General features: G+C 38.5%; 1 protein-coding gene across 2 annotated transcripts in view; it reads right to left on the bottom strand.

The window, feature by feature from the left end:
- LOC137170812 (netrin receptor UNC5D-like) overlaps positions 1 to 24,590 on the bottom strand; it is a 181,354-nt gene that overhangs the window by 36,844 nt on the left and 119,920 nt on the right. For both annotated transcript variants that reach the window (XM_067574396.1, XM_067574397.1), the window contains 2 exons: positions 5,629 to 5,772; positions 5,297 to 5,400 (listed from right to left, as the gene is read on the bottom strand). In XM_067574396.1, the coding sequence (XP_067430497.1) occupies positions 5,297 to 5,400; positions 5,629 to 5,772 (248 nt within the window). The remainder of the gene's footprint in view (positions 1 to 5,296; positions 5,401 to 5,628; positions 5,773 to 24,590) is intronic.

Here is a 24,590-nt window from a genome sequence, read left to right on the forward strand (position 1 = left end):
CCTCATGCCTCCAACCTCCCCGCCTTCCCTCAGTCATATATGGCCTTTTCTCAATGCAACAATGACTTTCATGAAATCACATTAAACAAATGAGCCCTCGAAATCTGACAGCAGCATATTCTAGAGGCGGGGGTGGCTAAACCCTTGTCGTGTCCTTGGTTTATCTGCACACCGTCTCTGGAAATGTAATGTTTATCACTGAATAATTACATTTTAAGCACTTCAAATGACTTTGGATGAGAGGCTTGATGATTAATTACACTTGGTAAAGAATACTTGGGCGGTTAATGTGGGGCTAATGATTGTAAAACAGTTTTTTTCTGAAGTTATTGGAGACCTTTTTTTCCTTTACACCACTAAACTTTTAGGTGTATCAAGCCAGCCACAGTCACTCATTAAGGGCTGGCTAAGTTTTTTGAATTTTCTGTAGCTGTACAACAGATGTTTGACAGTTTTTGGACTTTAACATGAACTGTTTCTCCAGCTGGATGAACTAATCTCTTTCTAGGTTCTGAAAAATACAGTATCTCCAAATGTAAATCAGTTATTCAATACACTGGAGTAGAGCTGCATCGATATATAATTGATGGATTAGTCAATCAACAGAAAATTAAATGAACTATTCTGATAATTTGATAATCGTTAATATTTTTTTAAGATAAAATGTCAAATATTTACTGGTTGAAGTTTCTAAAATGTGAGGATTTGAAACTTTAAGGTGTCATATGTGTCAGTAAACTGAATATCTTAATAAAGCAAGATACATTATGACATTGGTCTCTGGGAAATTACAAAATTTTCACAATTTTCTGACATTTTACAGACAAAACGATGAATCTATTGATCTAGAAAAATAATCTGCAGATTAATTGATAATGAATTTTAGTTGTTAGTTGCAGCCACACATTGGAGTGATAAAATAGGCTACGTAGTAACAGCTATTTTGATTGTGAATGAGTTTTAGGGGAGTTAACCATGATGTTAGGAAAAAATGTCTTCGTACAATTTATTTCTTTTAGGAACAACCATCTAATCATAGCTAATCTAATCACGCTGCTGAGTACTATAGATGTTTGTCAAAATATTGACAGCTGCTCAGGAGATCTACTATTGCTTTGCAATACAACAAAATTTTGTCCAGCAAGTTCAAAAATACAATGTGTAAACTCAGACAGTTATTATGTTTTTTAGTTTCTGATGGTTCTCCTTTTGTTTTCTTAGAGCTACATTCATTATCATAGCCATAATGATCTCTGACTCTTTGCATGTGTTATCATTATTATTTTATCACAGCCAGTAATCCTACCAACATATTTAACATACAAGGACTTCTGACCGAGGTCCCTGAAGACCCCGAGAGTAAACTACTGTAAGAAACAACCATCATAGCAAAATGTTAACTTATTTCTTCTCAGAACATTATTAGTAATGTAATTGATGTCATCTGAAATTGTTTGAAATTATTTGCATATTGTGTAAAACTAAAATATATACTTTCCTTTAATACAAATTGCAGCTTTTATCCCAAGTACAATCTTTCCACAAAGCCTTGACTGACAGAGAGCCCCTACCCCCCCGATAGTGTGTGATATTTTAAATTGGCAAACGTGAACTCAATAAATAGTTCCTTCTATTAAAGCTGCATAGGCACAATTGGGTGCTTTTGACTGGGGTCCCCCTGGACCACGATACAGTGGTATTTTTTAAAAAGCACTAATTAAAACAGAAACAGAAAACAATGATATGAGGTCATTAGGAACAAACTAATTGACAAAGTCATGAAAAATTGTAATGACAGAATAAAGCACCTGTGAGATATGATAAACAGTATATCTCTAGGGTCTGCGGGTACCCCAGTCGGTAGGATTAAGGTTAAACTTCTCTCTCTCTGTCTATAAAATGTGGAGCCAATTGAAACGATTTGGCCATCTTGACTCTTGTCACCAATAAACTGAAGCAGACTTAAGCTGTTTTACTATGATATATTCTCTGTGGTCTGACTTAACAGTGTGCACAGATTATTGCCTCTATCACTGCTGGGACAGATAATATGGCATTCTCTGATTTTCATTAACATCCTGCACAGCAGCCCAGTAAACTCCCGGGTGGCTTAGTTACAGCGAGATGCGGATAAAGTTCTTCTCTCTCACACTGTTAGTGTTGCCTCTGAGAACATGAGCAGAGCAGTGACATAAGGGGATTTCAAGCTGTAAAGTCGGCTGTACAGCGTTTGTGTCTTAAAACGGCATGCAAAGTTGGAGCTCATTTCATTTGCATGTAGTCAACTGAGCATTTATTGTCAGTCACAAAAATTAACTGTTCGCATTTCCTAAACATCACGTGTATTAATTTCCATCAGGATCCCTTGCAAATTGCAGAAGTATGAAAGATTCAAATAAATGTCATGACCAAAATAAATACGCTGCAGAATACAAATACAGTTCAGCAGATCACGCTGCATCATGACCTCAATTCCTTCAACCTAAACTGTAGCTGAGCCTCAGCTTCTCTCTGAGCCAAATTTCACAGAGCTGGTTACAAAAAAAGGCTTTAACCTTTCAGCAATGCCTAAAGTCATGAAAAGAGAAAAGTACAGCCGCATCCCCAACTCTGGATGTGAGTTTTTTCCCCAGTGCAAGTACTAGAGGGAGCTGGATTTGTCCCTGCATTATTTACTATTACCATTCTCTTTGTTAGTTGGAGTCACATTAATGAATGCATGAGGAGTTGCCTATTTGATGACCACAATGCATGGGGGAGACTCATGGTACACCGATGCTCCATTTGTGTGAGCTGAATCATTCATCACACACCACACACACACACAAAATGCACAAACACAGTTTCACGTGCATTATGTGTGCTTTGGAAGGAGTCCACTGTCATCTTTAAGGAATCTTAAAGGCCCAGTCTACATTTTTCTAGGTGATCAATGTTTTATTATAACAATACAGATCCAATAATGCAGCTAGTCGGAGAAAAGGTTTCTGTTGTATAAATTTTAGGTTTATTTACACTCAAGTGCTGACTTTCAGCTTGAATTTAAGATGAGCAGTGTTACATTTTTAACCCTTTTTGTATAGTCCTCCAATTTTAGGGGATCAAATGCCATTAAACAAGCTAACATAAGTGTTTGGTAAAAATCCTTTTCAATCAAACACTGTCTGAAGTCTACAGATGTTAGCAGACACTTGCTGTCTTCCCAAGTGATGCTCTGTCACATCTGTGTTGCAGTCTTCTTTGTAGTTGTTAACTTCTTGTTTCAGAGGCTTTTTGGTTCCAGTCTAGCCTGTAGCAAGTAAAACGTCTACATGCTCAGTTGGATTTAAGTCAGGTGACTCAACAAGTAAAGTTTAGCCCTAAAAAAAAAAACTAATTTACTGACTTGTCTGAACACTGAAAAACATGTAATGGAGCTGTCATTCATCTATGTTGGTCTGATATTTGTGCATTTGTTTAAAGAAAAATAATGATACCATCTGCAAAAAGCATAAATAATACTTTTTGATCAATGATAAATAATAAAATAATACTTAATAATAATAAATAATACTTTTTGATCAAAGGGTATTTCAAGCTAGACTTTGTGAAAGCAAAACAAAATTCTTTCATACAAGGTAAAACACTAAATTTTCAGTGGGAATGTGCCTGTTCTATGCACAAATTTATGATTAATGGAGGAAAAAATGACTACTAAGTATCCTGTCTCCTGCATTCACTTAGGTTAAGTGAGCTAGCTAATGCTAACAATGTTTTTTTGTACTCATTTTCAGCTGTGACATTATAAAAAAATATAAAAATATAAGCCAAAACAAAACAATCCTCATATCATTAGACACCACAACAGAGAGGCAAATACTTTAATTACCAGCTAAATGAGGACAGACCTAGCAGCCCTAAATTGGTGCAGCCATTAAAGCTGCATGTGGAAGGACCCAGGGTTCAGACAGAAGACTGTGAAACTCATAATACCAGTACCAATACCAGTTTCAGTGATCTATGCTGAAATAACCAGTTTTCTACTCATTTACACATTGCAATTCAATCCAATAAGCCCACAAATCCTCCCACAAAATCCCGTGTTAGTGAAGCATTTTTTGTTGACACCGTGACAGGTGTTGATTCATAGTCATTTTGAGGCTGTAGTTAGTTGTTTGATTGTGCGTAATATCAAGATTATTTTTAATAGTCCGTCCTCGTGCAGGGAAACAGGGGGTAGATAAAGCATTCGAAACACCTGTCTATGCCTGAAAAAATCCAGTTATGAATGGGAACTGGTTCTAAATGATTAATAATTTATAGTCTGTTTTTCTATGGGTGCTTAAAGTAATATGTTTAGGATCATTGCCATGCCATTAAAATTTGAGGACCATGTATAAAAACAGCCATGAGTCCTGCACAGATGAAAATGGATGTGAACCCCCTCAAGTACCCTTAAAATTGAAAGCGAGCTCTTTCTTGCTTTACTCCTGTGTTTACGTATATTACTGATGTAAACATAGCTTTAACCATTAGCTTCATCAAACATTAATAACTCATTAGTCAGTGTATGTAAGCATCTGTCAATCAATTCGGGAGTAATAGCAGGGTTCCAGTCCTGCGCTTTGAAACTTGCTGGTAGGGCTGTCACTTTGTTTACGTATGGATCACGGGCTGTGCCTTTAAGTAAATGCAAAGCTTCAGATGCTTGGGCACACACGCTTTGATATTGACATATCTGCCTACAGAGCCTCCACATGAAAGTCCACATCCACTCAACATCAGAGCGCAGCACAACACTCACCATTCACCAGGACTGTCCGTGAGAGCCTCATTTTATATTCATAGTAAAAATTAAAATGGCAATGACAGGCTCTCGCTTTCAGACGCACACACACACACACACACATGCACACACAGAGCACAGAGCGAGAGAGAGGGAACGATAGTGAGTGAAATGAATACATGACATCTAAATAAGTCATAGCTGTACATCCTTTTACCAGAGAACATAGCAGAGAGCACAGCAATGCACATGGATAGATATTACTCCCAGTATATGAATGATCACTCTAACTGGCGCAGAGTGAGCCCGAGAAACCAAACGAATGGCGTCTGCAGCTCATCAACTGCAGCTCTGGCTTCTAGTAAAACTGAAGAGAAAAATAGATGTGTCTGCGACTGCTGCGGCTGGGGAGTAACAAAACGTTGTATGGTGAAAACACAGTTACACTGTAAGTAAAGCAGACAGGTGACTGCTCCTCTCCAGGCAGCACAGGAGAAAATGTTACTTGTTTGAAGTGCAAGAAGCCCTCACCTCAGCCACAGGCACTCCCTCTGGGGGACGACAGTGCAACACAATCATGCCATTCAGAGGCACCTCAGTGCCTTGGGGGTCCTGCTCAAAGTTCTTCCTCAGATCTAGGGGAGAGAATAAACAACTTACATTAAAGAACAGCATGAAGGAGCACGTAAAGATGCACACTAAAATAGTCCCTGTTTCATGTGTGACCTTCTCCCTTCACACATACGTACATGGACATGGAAATATTATTCCTTCAACAAAATCATGCCACCAGTTTGAAGAGGAATAACCTTTGCAGGGACAACAAGGTCAGTCTGGTATCAAAGTGACATGGAGTTGCTTACAGGCGATCCGCACTGTTGCTTTGCGGCTCTTGGAGGTTCCCAGGTGGCTCCAGGCGACGCACAGACACCAGTAATCCTCTGGGCCGTGAAAGTCCTCCACCTGCTGACGTGACACGTTGATCATCACCTCGCGGCTCTTCAGCCCTGCAGACAAGACGGTAGATTGCTCAGATTAACTTTCATTATATCACAGGGATGATTGATCAAAGGGATGAAGATTTGTAGGGACAGGATGACGAGTGAAATTTGAATCTGATAAGATTATCAGCAGTAAACAGATCTACCATTTGCCAGGAGGAGATGGAGGAGAGAGAATGCTAGTCACTCCAAATAAACGTCAGGGATGTTGTTGTTTGAACAACAACTTAACCTGTATACTTCTGTAACCAGTTCAAATTCATAGAGCTGACCACTTTGTCATCACTGGTCTTTTGACAAACCCTTGTTGAAGATTCATTTTGGCAAACAGATGGCCGGCAATGCAAAGTGCTGGTTGTAGCAGATAGAAATTGTTAGTGAGCTCTCATATCCTCTTCCAGCATCTGTAAACAATAATCCATTTATACAGAATTGACACTAAATGCTTTCCAGCGGAGGCATTAACTGAGAAGAGGAACACATCAGCCTGTTATTGTTTTAAAGGAGACCATGAACACTCATTTCTTCTTTGAAAACATTTGAAGGGGCTATAATTCAAGGTAGAGGAGAGAAGAAAAACAGTGCAATTAAATATTGCATCTGAACAAAGATACTTTCTATGACAATCAAATCATCTATTTCTGCAGCAGAACTTTGACTTAATGTCACACAGGTCATTCGTTAATATCTGTGTATTGTCTGTGATGCAGCCCACAATGAGCTAGGCGTGAGCCAAGCATTTTCTGAGACAACTGATGGGAATTTAAAAGCCTGGTCTTTCAATTATGCCAGACTATGCACAAAAGATGACAGGCTCGGACCATTAACGTATAATAGGTTGGCTTTATTGGTGATGTAGGAAATTGCAGCTTTCAGCTGAAGTATGTGATGTCTGTCTAGCACAGCTGAAACCTGAATTTCAGTCAGCCAACTTGAACAGATTCATTAATGTATGAATACAGAGTTATGAACAGTTAATGCTTGGTGTCTAGGCTCTAACCACGTCCCTCCCACTGCATACAATAAAGATTGCACATAGGGAGTAATAATAACTTATACCACCCACCTCAAAAAAACCCCAGTAAAAGCAGGGGATGGGTAGATGGTGCTGATTAAATGCCATATATGTGCAGCAGTGATTTACCGGATACAATTTGAATAACTACCTGCTAGCTGGGTTTGTAAAATAAAAGGGCTAGCAGAGCACAACAGCTTTTTGGCATCTTTTTTAGATTGTATCCTTTTAGATTGCTGTTTAGGTATTTATAGTTATTTATCAATGTATTTTTTAACAGTTCCACATATGGTTTAAAGTCTTCCATTGTTTTTAGCTTCTTTGCCATCAATTGTGTGTATATCTATTGATCTAAGTGGTGAGCTGCTGCATACAGTTGCTTTTACAGGGATAATTAATTAAATTGAACAGCTGATGCTTTATTGCAAAAGGGTGCACTGGATATAAATTGCAGAGAGTGGATTACGTCACGTGTGTAACTAACTGCACAAAAAGATCTTTAAGATTCAATCTGTAAGATTTCAATCTTGGTTGATTTGATTACTGGTGGTAACAGAAAGTGTGGTTTAACACTACAGATCCCTGAATTCTGGGGGCAGCAAACATTTCTACTTTGTCCAATATAAAACAGAAGACCCACCACTGATAAGCTGTCAATATATATATAAAAAAATACGTTTTGTTTTGAAGATGCATTTTGCATCAACAATCACAATCAGCGTTTCACATTAATAGACACCCTGTGTTTTGCTATTTGAATGCCTTTAATGTGAACTAGCAGCAGTAGGAGGTGTTGGGTTTACATTAGCAGTCACTTAATTTTGCTCTGATCTGGCTGTAGGAGGGTGAAAAATAAACATTTCCTGTGAATCACTCATGAGTAAGTAAGGAATTCCAATCCCATGAAAGAATAGTGGGCAATGCCACTAAAAAATGAAAACTGCTATATAGAGAGTTAACTACAGAATGTAAACTAAATACATTTATTCGCTATTAGGTCTATCACTTTTTATTCACCTCAATTCAAATTAAATATTTGAAGTGCAATGACCGGTTTGAATTCAAAAATTACAGTCTATAAATGGACCGTTTGAAGTAATTTGCCTTGTGATCTAGAGGGCGTTCTTAAAATTCCATATCAGCTTGACCTATTGCAAGCTCTTTGATCAGTAAACTAAGCTAATACATAAAAATGGAGAAGGACAGTAGCGTGCAAAGCCGTGCTGATCAGGTAATCAAGACGCTGAAGCGTCTGAGAAGCAGTGTGAGGAAGTATTTCGGGGGCCACGTCGGACAACATCAACTCTACAACTTTGTCCGACACAGTGCTATCTCCAGACACATAGTACAGTTTTATGACACCAGACGGGACTATATAAAGATTATACTGAACGGTAACACACTCTGAGATTGATAGACATCACTGGCCATATATATGCTAATGACATTCACAGTAAATTGTAACTGACACATTACTGTATATGGGTTGTGTTCAAATTAATATGAACAAATCACTTGTTAGTTTGAATTCATTCAAACTTGACATTTTGAAAAAGTTACAGCCCTAATCGCTACTGCAAAAAATGTCAACTATGAATACTATCACAAAGAGTTTGATTTCCTGAAAATCTTTCGTATGATAACTTCTGATAAATTCTTATAGTTATTACTTAATTTACATCTACTATTCCTAGAATTTTCAGATTTTTTTTACCATTTGCTAAAGGCAGTAAGTCAATAGCGCTGATTTTAACACAGATTTTTTGAACAGCCAACAACTTGTGCCTAACAACACATCTCACAGCAGCTGTTCAAAAATCACTGTAAAGCTTGGCCTCTTGTGGCTTATTGCCTAATTACGCAGCCCTACACTTGTAGCGGAGTTGTCTCTCCACAGGATTTTGCCATCATGCCGTACATTGCAGACAGCAGCTTAGACATGGGCCTGGATTAAATGAAAACTAATAATGTGAAATGAAAGGTTATCAAAAGGAGCCTAATGAAGTAATGTAAAACAGAAATGTTCTCTGAAGACACTGTAATCCTCTGCAATGACTGACTGATATTATTCACAAGATACCCACACACACACACACACAAACACACACAACACAGCCCAACTCACTCCATCCACTCCATCCATTAGGCGTCATGGTGGCTCAGTGGTTAGCACTGTTGCCTCACAGCAAGTGAGCACAGCAAGCAACCCGGGTCCTTTCTGTGTGGAGTTTGCATGTTCTCCCCATGTTAGCATCTGGTTTCCTCCCACCATCAAACACATGTATGTTAAGGTTAATACTCCTGTCAGTGCCACTGGCAAAAAATAAGTGGAATTGGTCCCCTGGCACTGTAATGCGGCTGCCCGCTGCTCCTAGTATATAGAATGGGTCAGAGGCAGAAGATGTATGTATGTGAGTGCTGAGAAATGTCAATAAAATAAATTGTAATCTTAATCTACTCCTCATTTCCACCGCTACAAATTAAAGACTTAATCAGGATGTCTGATCACAAGGCATATAAACTCCTTATAATTTCCAAACTTGGCTCATCATCATCATTTTTACACTTTGTCTTCAGTAATCTATGTGATTGTTATGCATACAGTGTAGCTGGAATTGCTACAGTAGTATGTCAATAGTAACTGTAAAGCAGCATGACTTTTCCATGATGCAGATTAACCAAAATGCTAACAGGTGAAAAAATGGTCCAATGCAAATCTAATTGACTTACTGGGCCAAATTTTTGTGGAGGCTCAACTATCAGCGCAAGCAGCGCTCCAACTGTTTGGTATTTACCTGACCTTGAAACTCACTTTGCCCAGAGCACACAGTGCACAGGTGGGAGGAGAGGCGCAGACAGGTGGGTGGTTCACTCAAATAAAGCAGTGCAAAGGCAGTTGATGTATTTCGGTTGAAATTTGGTCCTAGATGTTACGCTGAAAACAGATGACTCAGAACCACATCTGTTTCTGGTATGTCAATCTGCATCTGCTTTGGTGATTTTATCAACAGGATCAAACTAAATATTTGCTGCAAACGTGCTGCAATAACAGATTAATGCTTGAAATATACATAAGTTATTTAAATTAAACACTCTGCATCCAAAATTGGCACAGAAAATAACATTTAGTGTGGTTAAAGCAGCAAAGTCAGTAAATCAGTCTGCATGTATCTATAAATGAATGTGGGTGATTTTTACAGCATCTGTAGTCCACAGCTGTTTTATACTGTATAAAAAGCTTCTCCTTCAGTTCATTAAATCCCTGCAGCATCTGAAGGCAGCAGGACAGATATGTTGATAAATCTGCAGCCTCTGATTAGAGAAGTGCTGCACCAGAGCGCAGTGCCATTACGCGCGGCCGTTCACTGTGTTTACCTTCATTAAATCAGCTGAAAACAATACCGGGCTGCTACAGAATACCCACACACACCTCTACACACGTCGGACTGGTTGGTTATAATTCGATATTTTTCCTGTTTATGAGAGAGAGACATTGGGTTACCAGGGCTCATCATAGCCTATTTTCCAACTTTCTTTTCAGCAAAAGTAGCATTTCATGTTTTATTCATGAAATAGATTGCATTGCAACCACTGTTGTGTAACATTAATTACTAAACTATGTGACCATTTACGAAGTGAGATACATTAGAATTATAGTTGAAATAGCGCTGGTCCAATGCAATCATATAAACTGCTTCTTAGAATTTCTGCTTTTTAGAATTTCTATCATTATAACTGATGAAAAGAAACTACACCAACTTGTTTTTGGCTGCAGACTCGTGGTGATGTGTGTTCATGTCATGACGCTCTGAACCGTCCAGATATTTTCCTGAAGAAAAGCTTTCTTTTCACTAAGCTGTCGTTGTCATGTTTAACTGTATTGGCACAGCTGTTTCATAGCTATGAGACCAGTGATGTGACTGACTGAGAGAGTATTTAATAAAGACCACAGCCACTGATCTATATTCACCTTCACCCAGCCCTTTTGCACTTTGTGCTGCTGCACAAACATGAACCAAAATAGCAGGTGCGCATAGAGACACCCACACTATCCATGCGCCTAAGACCTACCGTGCTATGCTTGTCGGTGCACATGCACGGTTAAAATAGGGCCCAGAATGTTTTCCTGCTGCTAAAATTGCCCCATTTCTGCTATTAATTGCTGCCCAAATCATTAACAGTTACATAGTTTTATTTAGACTCAGTTTGTGCCTTCTTTTCTCTATTTTAAAGGAGGCTTCAAATGTAAATTAAATTATGTTTTGCTATGTTATTTTGTATATTTTATTGGTAGCTACCTAATGCCTCACTGAAAAGTCCACTCCCAGTGTATGTGCACTGAACCACGAATGGCTCCAAACTACAGGTAGTTGTGATGTCACAAACCACGTTCATACTGTAGGTACACGTCTTAAACTCAGATTTAAGGTGAGAACAGAGAAACTTTCTCCATTTGAGTGTCAATCTCTGCACATAAGTCATTCTGCACCCTGGCTGCCAAACATCCAACTGAAGGAAAAAGAAGAAAAACCCATTTTTGAGTGCAGGGGGAGTTTTGTTTTATTATTATGCATTTTGTATCAGAGCAACGGTTAAATAAATGGAAAACTGGTTTCGTCCAAATAACTGCATGAAGAGTATTAAAATTGTCAACTGGGAATTTTAAATTCATGTTAGCAACTGTTAAAAATAACTAACATCACATCATCATACAGTATCTGTTTTTGATGTAACCTCTAAACTTCAAAAAGTGCTTTTTGACAAGCAATTTCACTACTGGATTGTGACAACAGCCTAAAGCATGAAGAGGACTAGAGAATGGGTTTAGGCACACGGCCTCTTAATTCACAATGGCTTTTTCCACAATCAGACCTCCTCATCTTTATTAATGATGAAGAAAGCAGAATAAACTAATGAATAAACAACAGTCTACTGTTCCTGATGCAATGCTTTATGCTGAAAGCCAGGCATACTGACTCATAGAGGATGGAGTGAGCTACAGTTCTTCAGATTCACTGCAAAGCTCATTTTTTTTCTGGCACACAGTAAGAACATTTCTGGCCACAAAATAAAATAAGAAAACAGCAAGTGCTGCGCTCCATATCAGCCCATTTCATATTACTATGCGGCAGTGAAATGAAAAAAAAAATTTAAACATGCTTGAATGTCTTCACACATACTCACATGTGTATTCAAACACAAACTAGTGACAAATAATGCTCCCACATGAAATGGTGGCTATTATTTGTTTGAGTGAAGACCATGGCGTTTCTGCTGAAGGCAAGATAAACAAAGGAGAGAAATCTCACTCCCAGGTTCCATCACATTAAGCAGACATCAAAGAGCTTAAGTCCCTTTTTCAAATAGCCTGAAATGACATTCAGTGAGGAGTTGACACTGTGCTTGAAAAATTATCCAATAACTACTCGGTCATGTTGATGACATGCAGTCACGTCTCTGCATTCAGGAATACAAACATCTATTCTGCTCCTTCCATGAGCCTGTCCCTAGCCGTCTGTTTATTTTCTTTTTGCCTCTCTTTTAGCTACACTATGTTCATGCCAGTGGCTTTTGAAAGAGTGACACAAAGCCTTGACAACAGACCTCAAGGTGGAACAGCTTTCACATGCCCCTTCAATCATGTCCTTTAATATGTCTCTAATGTAGCCTCTATAAAGTAGTCAAGAAGAGATATACCAATGCTGATGCTCACTCATCATCCCACCTCTCTCTCGTTCTCTCTTTCTTTCTCCGTTTCTCTTTTGGTCCATCTGGCATCAGGCCTGTGGTTAGATTTCTCCTGGCTTTGGCCCATTGTTTCGCCTTGGCTAAGTCTATGAAGAGGCCCTAAGGGAGCCAGGCTGTGCCAGCTACAAGTGGCTCCTGATCCAAGCGGCTCGGCAGAACCGTACTGAGCTCAGTCTGGCTCAGCTCAACCAGGTCCAAGATGTCTTTGTCGTACTTAATGCCTCGGCAAAGGGGGGTTTTCAGAATTCTATCTATGTGAGGGTTCCAAACAATCATGAGCAGGGCTTTCGTGTTTGGGCAGTCACCCCGAACGTTTGCGTAGACTTTCCATCACTTTACACCTGTTAGTGCACCCAGTCTGGTCTCCCTAATGCAGTTTCTGTTGTAGATTTTACTAACGTTCCTTCCTTTTCTTCTCTGCTTGAACAGTGAATCCTTGTATGGACGCTAAGACAACTGTTAAAATGCAGGGACCATCAAACCACCACCCACCCATGTTAAATCAAACAAACCCTTCGCACTGAAGCTAGCAGGTAGACTAGAGTAGCTTTCATCAGACAAACAAATGCATCAGAGTGCAGAGGATGGACTCATGACATTATCTGAAAGGTGCTACACCAAATAATAATTGATTAAATAAATGGCCACAAAGTTGATATGTTTTAGCCCTTAAATGAAGCCAAAGTTTATGTTTTACAATAATTATTATACGGATATTTTAAAGTATTTAGTAGTGTGATATTTTAGTGAATGCTTTTCCCTATCCCTAACATGGTAGGCGTGTTTTGGGAGACCCACATTTGACCGTCCTTGAAGGCATCACTACAGATAGCCTGTAGTTCTTCCTTGCCCCAACTACGTCACTGTACACATCAAATGATGGCGCTGGTGCCAGAAGAATGACAGATTTTGCAGCTGCACCCCAGAGACACAGAGAACATTAAAAACAACACTATATCCCTAATTCGGATAGGTAGAAATAAGGTTGAAAATTGGCAAAGCAGTCCTTTAAGGGGCAATGACCAAACTAACATCTAACGGGTCCAAAGTGACATTTGCAGGTGTGTTAATATGCTGTTTAATGTGCTGCAGCTGAGCAGCTAATTAGCTAACTAGCCTGCTAACTGATGTTAATTAGCTGCATTTTACCCGGTGGTGGCTGGTTCAACAAGCTAAGGTGCAGGACAAGATGTGTGTTCATGTTTCTAAGTTAGATAAGAAGGAGACTTTAGCAAGAAAGCTAATGTGAGTTGTTGTTCAAAGTCTGTGGCTCTGGTGTTGTGTAGCAGGACGCTATCAGGCTCAGTGTGACCGTCTGCTATGCCTATGATAGAACGCCATGTTATCTCTTTATGGAAGATTGATTTGCTGTATTGAAATAAAGACTCCAGCTGTGTAAGCAGATGACAGAATGGTATTTGGTATGTTGATTGTTTCTCAAAGGAGAACACAAGACAAGTTAGTTACAGAGTGGATATGTATGCTGTAGAAGACAAAAAAGGCAATTTAATTCCAGTTGACACATTAAATGGTTGTTGACATCAGTAATTGTTAACAGTAACAGTTTCAGCCATTATGAAACACAAGATGCTGATTTACATTCCAAACATTAATCCATAATTAAGTCCATATAGATCATGAATGAACTGATTTTTTTTTTTAGATACAGACTTATTAGTCCATGCCACCACCACAGTCTTCACTGCCAGGATAAGACTAGCTGAGGTAAGGAAGGGTTTACCCACCCTTTTATTTTACCACCACAGCCCTGTTCGCTGTGTACATAGTGGGTGACACAGCGTGGGCTGCTAGCTGAGGTGGATGGATATAGCTTTAGGAGAGCGTCTGTCTGATGTGAACCCAGCTTTGGGGAAATGTTTGTGTGATGTGACATTGCGGCATGCAGCTCAGCATGTGGGGGCTGTGAGGGTTGGCTGAGGGCCAGACACAGACGAACCCTGCTAGACAAGCGGAACATGCTCCCAGCAACATCTTCAGTCTGGTCCCAGCTGTGTATGTCATACTTAATCCCAGAACCAAAGGGACGCGTTACTCCGTGCATGAAAAAATCATGATAATTCAACCATTAAAATGCTGCGAGTCCTTATTTCCCCAGTCGCCTTGTTTATGATTATCCAAAAACCACGTGTCTGCTTATTATTGCGTTTTGCATACACAAGTTTTCACTCTGTGGGCCACTTCATTTGTATCACTTCAATTTCTTTAACTAATAGTTTGTGACACTGAGGGACTCTGAGGTGTCTCACTTTCCCCCATCAGGCCCCACCTTTCTTTCTTTGTCCTGAGTTCATGCCTGGGTGATGGTATCTCTCAGCTGGCTAGGATCATAATACACAACACTGGAGTCAGTCTTTGACAAGGCATCAACAGGAATAGATATCCATACTTCCTCTATCCACCCTGCATTCACTACTTTCCCTCAATCACTATCTCTTCATCATTGAATCTGCAGGAGCTGCTATCCTCTCCTTCTCGAGACAACCAACGCGGTATCCATTTTCAGCCTCTCTTTCACTCTCCTATCACCCACTCCATTTCTAATGTCCTCTTTCTCCCATATCCCCCCTTTTTCTTATCTCTCCATCAGGGTATCATCCTTTCAGCTGAAGACTATAGCCACAGATATCCCCTCTGTTTCACCTTCCTCTCTCCTCTTCTTTCACTCTGTCCTTCACTAATCTCTTGAGTTCTATCACTCATTTCTATCTCTTACCCCTCTTACAGCATTTCAAAGGAGACAAAAATAAAGTCATTTTCTGTGATACGTCAAAGCACGCAGTAGGCTGCAGTGGGAGCTTTGTTTTGTTTACAGCAACTGTCTTTCTTTTATGTTGTCTATGGAATTATAAGGCAAGTCTTTCCCCCTATAAATAACATAAACCTCTGATTTAGTGTCTGTGCAGACTTGATACAGCTTCCTAAAATCATCCCAAGGAGTTTATCAGTGCTAGCTGTTTTCCTGAAGGGAGGTTAAAATCTGGGTAGCGATGATTACATAGAATATCCAGCTGAGCCTTGTCTGCCTGTGGTTTATCAAAAGGCTTAACAACAGCAAAGGGATAAGGAAATAAACACTGTTGCACTAAATTTGAAGATACACAGTACTGTGCAACAGTTGTGTTGCCTAGAAAGATGATCAATGTACCTTTTTCTTGGCAAAATCCAAAGTTGGTAAAGATTATCTTCATACTGAATTTGAGGAAGACGCATGAGAAATATATGATTTCAGATCAGTAAAATAACAATGTAGTTTAATAATGGATTAAGGGTTTAAGATGTCCAACTGTTATACTTTATCACATCTCAGTCTTTCTTTGTCTCTCACGGTGCACTTTGAGTCTCACGATACAGTTTCAGGCATTGTCTTACATTAGGCTGGACAACCCTTCACTGACACAAGAACTACATAGCAATATTGACTTGGTATGTTCTCGACAGAAAGCTCTCTCTATCTGTGTTTATGTGGGGCATCCATTACTGTCAACCCTGATCAGTCTCTTGTTTTACGGTTCAGGTTAGGCCAGTTAGCTTTAGTGCTAAAGCGAGGGCACACATTAGAGGCAGAAACTATGTTTGCTCAACATCATAACATCCAGGACGGGTAAAACACTCTCTCACATGCACACAATGCAGGTTTACACTTCTCAAATATTTATGCATATCCACAGGGAAACCTGCAACCACCACTGGTACTGCGGTGCTCAGATTTACTTCTAAAATGTGTGGGAACATAGCTAGACATTTAAAAAAAAAACAACAAAATGATAACATATTGTAAATTCAATTCCATTTACTTGCTTAAATTTCCCACTCGGACTCTACAGATGTGAATTGCTGCATTAAGCCTCCCACTTACATTCTGCTTCTCTCTGCTCTCCCTTTCTGTCTGTTTTTTTTGTCAATGGAAAAGAATGATGAGCAGCTGATCCAGCTAAACAACATCCTACACTCTAATGATAGAAAACTTTGACAAAAATCCTAACAAAATAGGTAATTTTTAGGTGAAAAATCTAGTCTTCTAGTCTTCTAGTGTTCACAGGCATCCTGTGAACCAATGACCCTAAACCCCAAATGAGCCAAAAAGACCAAGTAGGGCTGGGTGACACCACAAAACTGGTTTCTATCTGATAATAAGTAGTTTCAGGGCCAGCATCACCAATATTGATACCAATATAATTTCTTTTATGTTAACTTTTCTCTGTTAATTGATTAACCATGCACGATAAAACACATATGTTTTTTAATCCTCATTGTCAAGTGAAAACCATGTGCCATGGATTAAAAATTGAAACATTCTCCTATTTCTTAAGCTAACAAACAAACAAACTTTAAAACCCATTGGATTATCTGAATGCCTTGTCATAAAGCTGAAAACAGGGATGTTTTTCTTAGCTAATGAAAACTTTAAACTTTGGTGAAATGTTGTTTTCATAGTTTCTCTGAATGAGGTGATCTCTACATGCACAGAACAGCAGCAGAGAGGCAAAGCATGCACATACTGTGAGGATTATTTGGTATTGATCCTATCGACACTAGTATTAATATTCAAACCATGACTTTGCATCGGCTGTATTGATCTGCTCATCCCTAAAAGGAAGGAAGTCATTCACATTTCATCTCTTGGTGTCAATATAACACTTTGCAAATTTTTGATTTATTGATATTTTTAGACAACTGTGTAAGTTTATTGCATGTCATAATGGGTGAGACGCCTATAGTAAAATCTTCATCGAAATCTCTGTCAGACTGTACAATATCAACTTGATGTATGTCAGATTGTGCGCTGAATGCATGTTGAATCGCAGCGCTATGATGTAAATAAAAAAAAGCATATGAAAGCAAAGCCACATCATCAGTTTGTGTCATCCATCTGCACAGCTCATATGTTTTGAAAGTGCAGCAAAGTCAAAAAAACTTCATTTTTGTTTCATTTCCATCCTTTTGGTTTTTGTGTGCCATTGATGTATTAAGGAGAACAAGTGTGTTTTCCCCCTAAATTTTATTAACCAACTGCATTTAATGTCATAATGTCACGCTGGCCAGTTTATTCTGTGTAACTACATGCTGTATTCTGATTGTTTGATTTATAGACATGGGTCGTAGCAGCAGTCACAATGTGATAATTTGGTCATAAATTTCTGACACTGTCAGAATTTTGCCTCAGGCTGCCGTTTGATCACCAAAGCTCCAAATCGGTCATTGGTGGACGTGTCTCACAGTGCAATCTAGGAAAACCGTTTTGGATTGATGACAGGCATGAAAGATTATTACTATGTTTCCTCTCAGGATTGTCAAACTTTCATCTCAGGCAGCCCAAAATCGCCCAGAGTAAAGGGGCCTTAAACTCTTCCATTCCCTGGTGACGCTGGTGTCCGCGGGTAATATATTGTCTTCCAGGGACTGTAGTGGGCTCAGTTTTAAAGCTACAGTGAAGATACTGGTATCATATGAAACTAGGCGATGTAAGGAATCCTTTGGTACCAACCAGGCTAGCTTGTTGGTAACAGGGCTAAATAAAGCTCCAAATTGAGGCTAAATTTTGGTGAGGGAGAAATTGGCATGGCCATTTTCATAGGAGTCCCTTGACCTCTCACCTCAAGATATCTGAGAGAAAATGGGTTCTATGGGTACCCTTGAGTCTCTCCTTTAGAGACATGCCCACTTTATGCTAATCCCATGCAGTTTTGGGCAAAAACCATGCAATTTTTTTGCATGCAGCATAAATGTGTTATTTTTGCCTATTCTAAAAATAGTGTATTTGAATATTTCTGCATACTGGGTCCCTGAACAGTTTTGGAATTGCATAAATTTGGTATGACTGGAAAGCTGAGACTCTTGTGGATTCAATGAGCCCAACTCTATTCATGTGGTCTCACTGGATTTTGGTTTCACTACATTTCATTGTAGTGAGACCATTTTTGAAACTTGATCTCACTGTATAAAATGACCTATTGTTACCTCTAGGATAATCACAGCCTCATGAAACTTTACAACTACAAACTAGAGACCTAGGACATTCAGAGTATGTATGGCTTTCCTGGGTATATTGACAATAAGGGAGTTTCTGAGCAATTTCCAGAACAGAAGTGCTCGTCGTCCAATTGCCGAAAAATGCAATTCTTACAGAAATCTCCACATGTCAAAAGTTTTTAAATACCAAATCACAGCATAAATTTTTCTGTGGTGTTCCTCAACGTCTTGGTGTCTTAATGTTGTATTTTGGAAGGATTTTTGACCATTTTTATCAATGTTTGAGGGGTCAAAAATGGTTACATTTTGCACCAAATCTGTATAACAAATGGTATCAATCCAAAAATTGCTGCAATGATTTATGAGACATAACTGAGCATGGGCATGACCATCATATATTTCCATCATAATGTTATAAGCCCTTATACACTCTAAATTTTGTTCATTACAGATTTGTTACTGGAAAAACTTGACACACAAGGGCTGAGCTGCATCTCAAATTGATCTTCAGGCTCCCAGCTTTCAGATGATGTATACTACTTCTATGTGGCACATACTGTTGACCTGCTATCTCCCCCTAAACATCTGCTGTCCCTCTAGAAATGAGTCTATGGTAGGGCGGCAGGAGTGGAAGAGGTAAACTGAGTAAGAACCTGCTCACTCCTTCACCTCTAGAGATATTAAGAAGACAATTAAGAGGACCCGTAAAGCTGTTTTTCTTTTGGGCAGATTAAGATACAGTTCTTGGATAAACAGCCAAGCCCTGTCTCTTTTGGTCTTGTGGGTGTTTTGACTGGGCCACTGAAGTTACCAGTTCCAGTCTTACATTTTGACTGAGTGCAGCTGTTGCAGGTGCCAAGCCAAAGACAGTGATGTGAAAGTGCGATGCTCTGTTTTGTCATTTACAGGCATACCTGGTTGGCATTTTGTTGTTTGGTAACCCACCGATGGCTTGATTTTCATAGAAGTGCAAAGACTACAACAAACAGCACTTTGACATTTTGGTGTTTTTCAGTTTGGCGGCGCAGCATGTTCAGCACAACGGTGGGAGGACGAAAAGGCACAAACACATAGTAGTTTCATTCAAATGAGGCAGTTGTGCTGATATTTTGGTGAAAACTGAATCACAGAAGTGCTGAGAATAGACATCTGACAGCCAGGTTTGTTTTTGGTGTCACTCACTTGGTATTATGGTGATTCTGTCAGTGAGTGCAAACTAAATCCTTAGAAGACATGTGCAAAAATTCCAGGAATAATGCTAATAATATAAACAAACTGCTTTACTTAAACATTTGCAAATGAGTATATGTGATTTCAGAAACACACTCTGCAAGGAATTAACTATTAATAGATGATAATCACAAGTTTCTGTCATCCACAGGTGCTTTATACCAAAAATATGAAAGCCTTCTCCTTCAGTTACTGTGATTAAATCCCTACAACCGACTGAAGCAGGAGGACAGATATATGTGATGAATCTGCAGCCTCCAATTTGAAAAGTAGTGCGCTGAGCAGAGTCGTTACACACAGTGATTCACTGTGCTTACATTGATTAAATCATGTGCAAACAGCGCTGGGTTGCTACAGAATAACGGCACAGACTTCTGCACACATCAAGCTGGTCAGCTGGAACTCGGTATTGTCTCAGTTCAATGTACGTGACATCATGTGGATGTGCTGGACACATGCAGCAGTGAAAAACAATGAGACAATTAAAATTTCTCTCTGTTCACTTCACCACTTATTCTCACCCTCTGTTTCTTTATTTCTGTCTCTTTTTCTCATCCAAAACACTGTATTACCAGCAAGCAATTCTCCTGTGATTCATGTCCTCCTTTTTTTGTCTGGCAAAAGTAAAAAGTGGTATATCTCATTTTAATTCTTGATATAAATTTTTAGCCGTGATATGAAGTAATGCAGCAGAATTACTAATGTAGTTTTTTTATTGATCCAATCATATTAATGGTTTAAACAAACTATTATTGTTTCTATTATTTATTTCCATAGTTATGTACAAATTTTATAGTGCCTATAGTAGATTACTGGTGCAATATCATAGAAAACATGACATAATTCTCACTGGATTTCTCTGTATCTCTACAAACATAAATTCATCTTAAAATACCACACCATCTGCCTTTGGCTGCAGATCTGTTGTGCCACTCTGCACCACTCAACATTATTTTCCTACTTGGAATTCCTTTGAATGAGCTTTTTCAAACTGCTCCTGTGATTGCTACTGCTATTCAAAAGGTAAGAGGACAGTAATGTGACTGGCTAAGAGGGTAATGTTTATCACCACAGAATGTCTCACAGTCTGGTTTAGTTCATACCTCACTGTTTTATAATTTTCATTATCCAATCATAATCTTCTTGCTGTCACCACTCAATATTTGGACCATTTTCCTGTTAACAGACACTCAAGAGTCTTTGCTTTTTTAGTGTGTGCATAATCTGTGTAACTAACACCTGGCAAATGCATTCTGATTCCCCAGAACTCATAACTGATTCATGCATCTTGCTGTGTTCAGTCTAATGTCTTCACTGGACCAACATTTTAGTCACTACACATTACCATTCCGCTCTTATATGTCACTATACAATTTGTCAATAATGCAGTTAGTCAGGGAAATGTTTTTCACACCCCTTTAGTCAAAGAACTCAAATATAGAAAATCAAAAAACAACAGACAAAACAACAAGTAATATCAAACTGATAATGGCAACACAATAAGAGAAACTATTTGGATGTCCGACACTCAGTGTCCTCTTTTATGAAATTTCTCATGAAACATTTCTTTATCGATAGATGCAATATATTTCAGGCTGACAGCACACCATTTCCCAGTTAATGGTTTGAAAAGCAAAGCAATGGCATTATTCATAATAACTGCATAATGATAACAAATGGGCATTCATTAGAGATTCTACAACCTACACTACATCTTGCAATGATACATGACAACAGTGTCTGGTTTAAATCTTGGAACAAAAGAAATTTATACTGTTGATGAAAGTCTTTGAACTCTCGGTCGTGTAAATCAAATAGATGACAATAGTCGTACACTGGTATCTACAGAAAAAAATAAGAATTTTGTCTATTGTCTCTTGGCTGCAAGCTTTTATTTATTTATTTATTTATTTATTTTTTGACAGTATAGTAGGAAATACATAAACCACGAGTCAAGAAAAGACAATTCTTTCAACACCTGACACTTCTGTATGTGTTGCTATCTCAGAGAAGAGGTTAGAGTTAAGTTACATGCACTGTGGCATCCTGCTCTAAATAGATGTGGTCTGCCCAGAATAGCCTGATGTCAATTGCACAAGATTGTCTTTATGGTACAACAAACGATTTTTAAAGTATCTGTCTGACACATAATAATGCTTAAACTTATAATCAGTCCCTCAAGGATTTTGCAGAGTTTTTTTGTATTTGTTGCAATCAAAAATGCTTGATTTTGCAGAGGCTTTTCTCACGAATCACAATGCAATTTGTAAAGTTCTATGTGATTTTTTTTGCAGTAAAATTGCGTGAATTGGTAAAAATTGCATGTCGAGGAAAAAAATTGCAATTTATTTAAGACCACATTTCCCATAAACACTTCCTGTTTTACTCTTTTTTCCAGTAAACAGACATGGGGTTTATTTTGATGATGAGAGGCGAGGTTGAAGAGCCTTGCTGACTGTAAATGAGGAGTTATTTTTGTTGGTAAAGCAAGTTTTGTTTGGAAAGGATCGAAAAGCTTAATTTGTGCTGTAATGCCTTCAGCAGAACTCCTGTGAATCCGACCTGGTCATACAATCAATAAAATTATCAATACAAAATAGAGGATATTGATGGACTCGTCGCAATTGTCTTTCATTCTCATTGCAAGGTATGGACATTAAATTTAAGATGATATATTTATGTCAAAATCATCCTAGTAGCACCTTTAAAGCTGAGAAATCACAGGAATTTTGCAAAATTGCAAGCCCCCACAAATGCATTAATTATTATGATCACCACATCATGATTTCCTGGAGGGATTGTTATAATGCATAAGACATCAGCATGCACATTTACATTCGATTGTTTATTTCTATTTAAGGCCTTTCCCACTGTACATGTCTGATGTTTCAAGAACTTACATGATTAGAATCTGAGAAAATAAAAAAGAACTAAAACTAACTAAAAGAGGGAAAATACAGCCCACACTCGCTCATTGTCATGCAAAGTCGAGCAGTCAGGATTAGCTTGCAGAAAAGATGAGTTGCAGGTATAAAATATTTAGACATTACATGGTGTTAAAAATATATTTTTTTACTTTGCTACACTTCTAACAGATCGAGAAATACAACAGGATTCGTTCAGTTGGAATAAACTGTATATTAACACTAGAACCACCAGGGGTTTGTATCTAAATTGCCAATGGGTAAAATTTATCTGTGTGCCTGGCTACCACATTTTTAATACTAAAAAATGTATTCTGTCATTGTATTAAGGCATTGTCTCCACAAAGGAATGTCTAAAGTCATGAAATTAGTTTGTTTAATCATCACCTGTGTTTTAGTCCTCTTGTTTTATAATCTAAGTATCTTTAAGAGCACTAATCGCTTTGCATGGCCGTCAACATAAATCAGTCTAAAATGACACTGAAAATGGGTATTAGAAGGACATATTTGCATATTTGGGTGGTGTGATATTATTATATATTATATAAAACGACATTCATCACATTATAAGATAACCCGCTAGGTGATGTCATTAGAGAACATAATGTTAAGCTTCCACAACACTGCTGACGATACACAATTGTACTTATCTGTTGAACCAAGCGATCCAAGATACTTTTAACTCCCTGACTGCCTGTCTGTCTGCAATCAATAGATGGATGAGTAATAACTTTTTAAAATTAAATGAGGAGAAGACAGAAATCTTACTAATTGGCCCCAAAGCAAAAAGGGATGAGCTCTTTAAAAGACTTGGCAACCTGACTCCCTTGATCAAACCAAAGGTAACAAGCCTAGAAGTCATTTTAGACTCTGATTGAGCTTTAGGTTCCATATAAGCAAAGTGACTAAAACAGCCTTCTTTCATCTCAGCCAAGGTTCGACCATTCCTGACTCAGCAAGATGCTGAAAAACTAATTCATGCTTTTATCTCAAGTAGGTTGGACTACTGCAATGCACTTTATGGTTCTCCCTAAAAAGTCCATTGACAGATCACAGCTTATTCAGAACTCCGCTGCCAGACTGCTAACAAAAACAAAAAAGAGAGAACACATCACTTCAGTCTTGGCTGGACGACACTGGCTCCCTGTGTCTTCCAGAATCGATTTTAAAGTCCCTCTACTTGTATATAAAGCTCTCTCAATGGGTTAGGGCCAAGCTACATCACAGACTCCCTGTTGCTTTATGTTCCTTCACGAGCCCTTAGATCTTCTACTGCAGGCTTGCTAGATACCTATAACCTTACCCAAAAGAAAAATGGAGATACAGCTTCTCTTCAATTATTCATCCCAAATTATGGAACACTTTACCTAAAGACATTAGAGATGCAGGCTTGGCTGAAAACTTTAAACGACACCTAAAAACATATCTTTTTAACCTAGCCTTTCTATGGCACTATGTCACACCATTTCTTGAGCACCATATCCCACCATCTTTAAGGCAATTTTATTCCATTTTAAGACATTTTTATTCCATTTCACTGATTGATTATGTGCTTTAAGTAAGAATTTTAGCTGTGTTTCCTTTTTAAGTTATTCGTATCCTCGTTTTTTTATATGCAGAGCACTGTTTTTCTTGTTTGTCTTCTTTTAATCTACACGTTTCCTGTTTAATGTTCTTGAAGTCTGTCTTCTTTTTATGTCTTTAATGTAAAGCACTTTGAGCAGCATTTCGTATGAAAGGTGCTATACAAATAAAGTTATTCTTATTCTTATTCTTATTCTTATTCTTATTATAACTCATGTTTTTTCAATCAGTGGTTCTCAAAGTGGGGTCCAGGGACCCCCAGGGATCCTTGAGGGGTAACACAAGTAACACAATGACAGAATGTATGACTATTCTGGTCATGGGTTTCATAC

This window comes from Thunnus thynnus, chromosome 19, assembly GCF_963924715.1.
Source record: "Thunnus thynnus chromosome 19, fThuThy2.1, whole genome shotgun sequence".
Taxonomy (NCBI): Eukaryota; Metazoa; Chordata; class Actinopteri; order Scombriformes; family Scombridae; genus Thunnus; species Thunnus thynnus.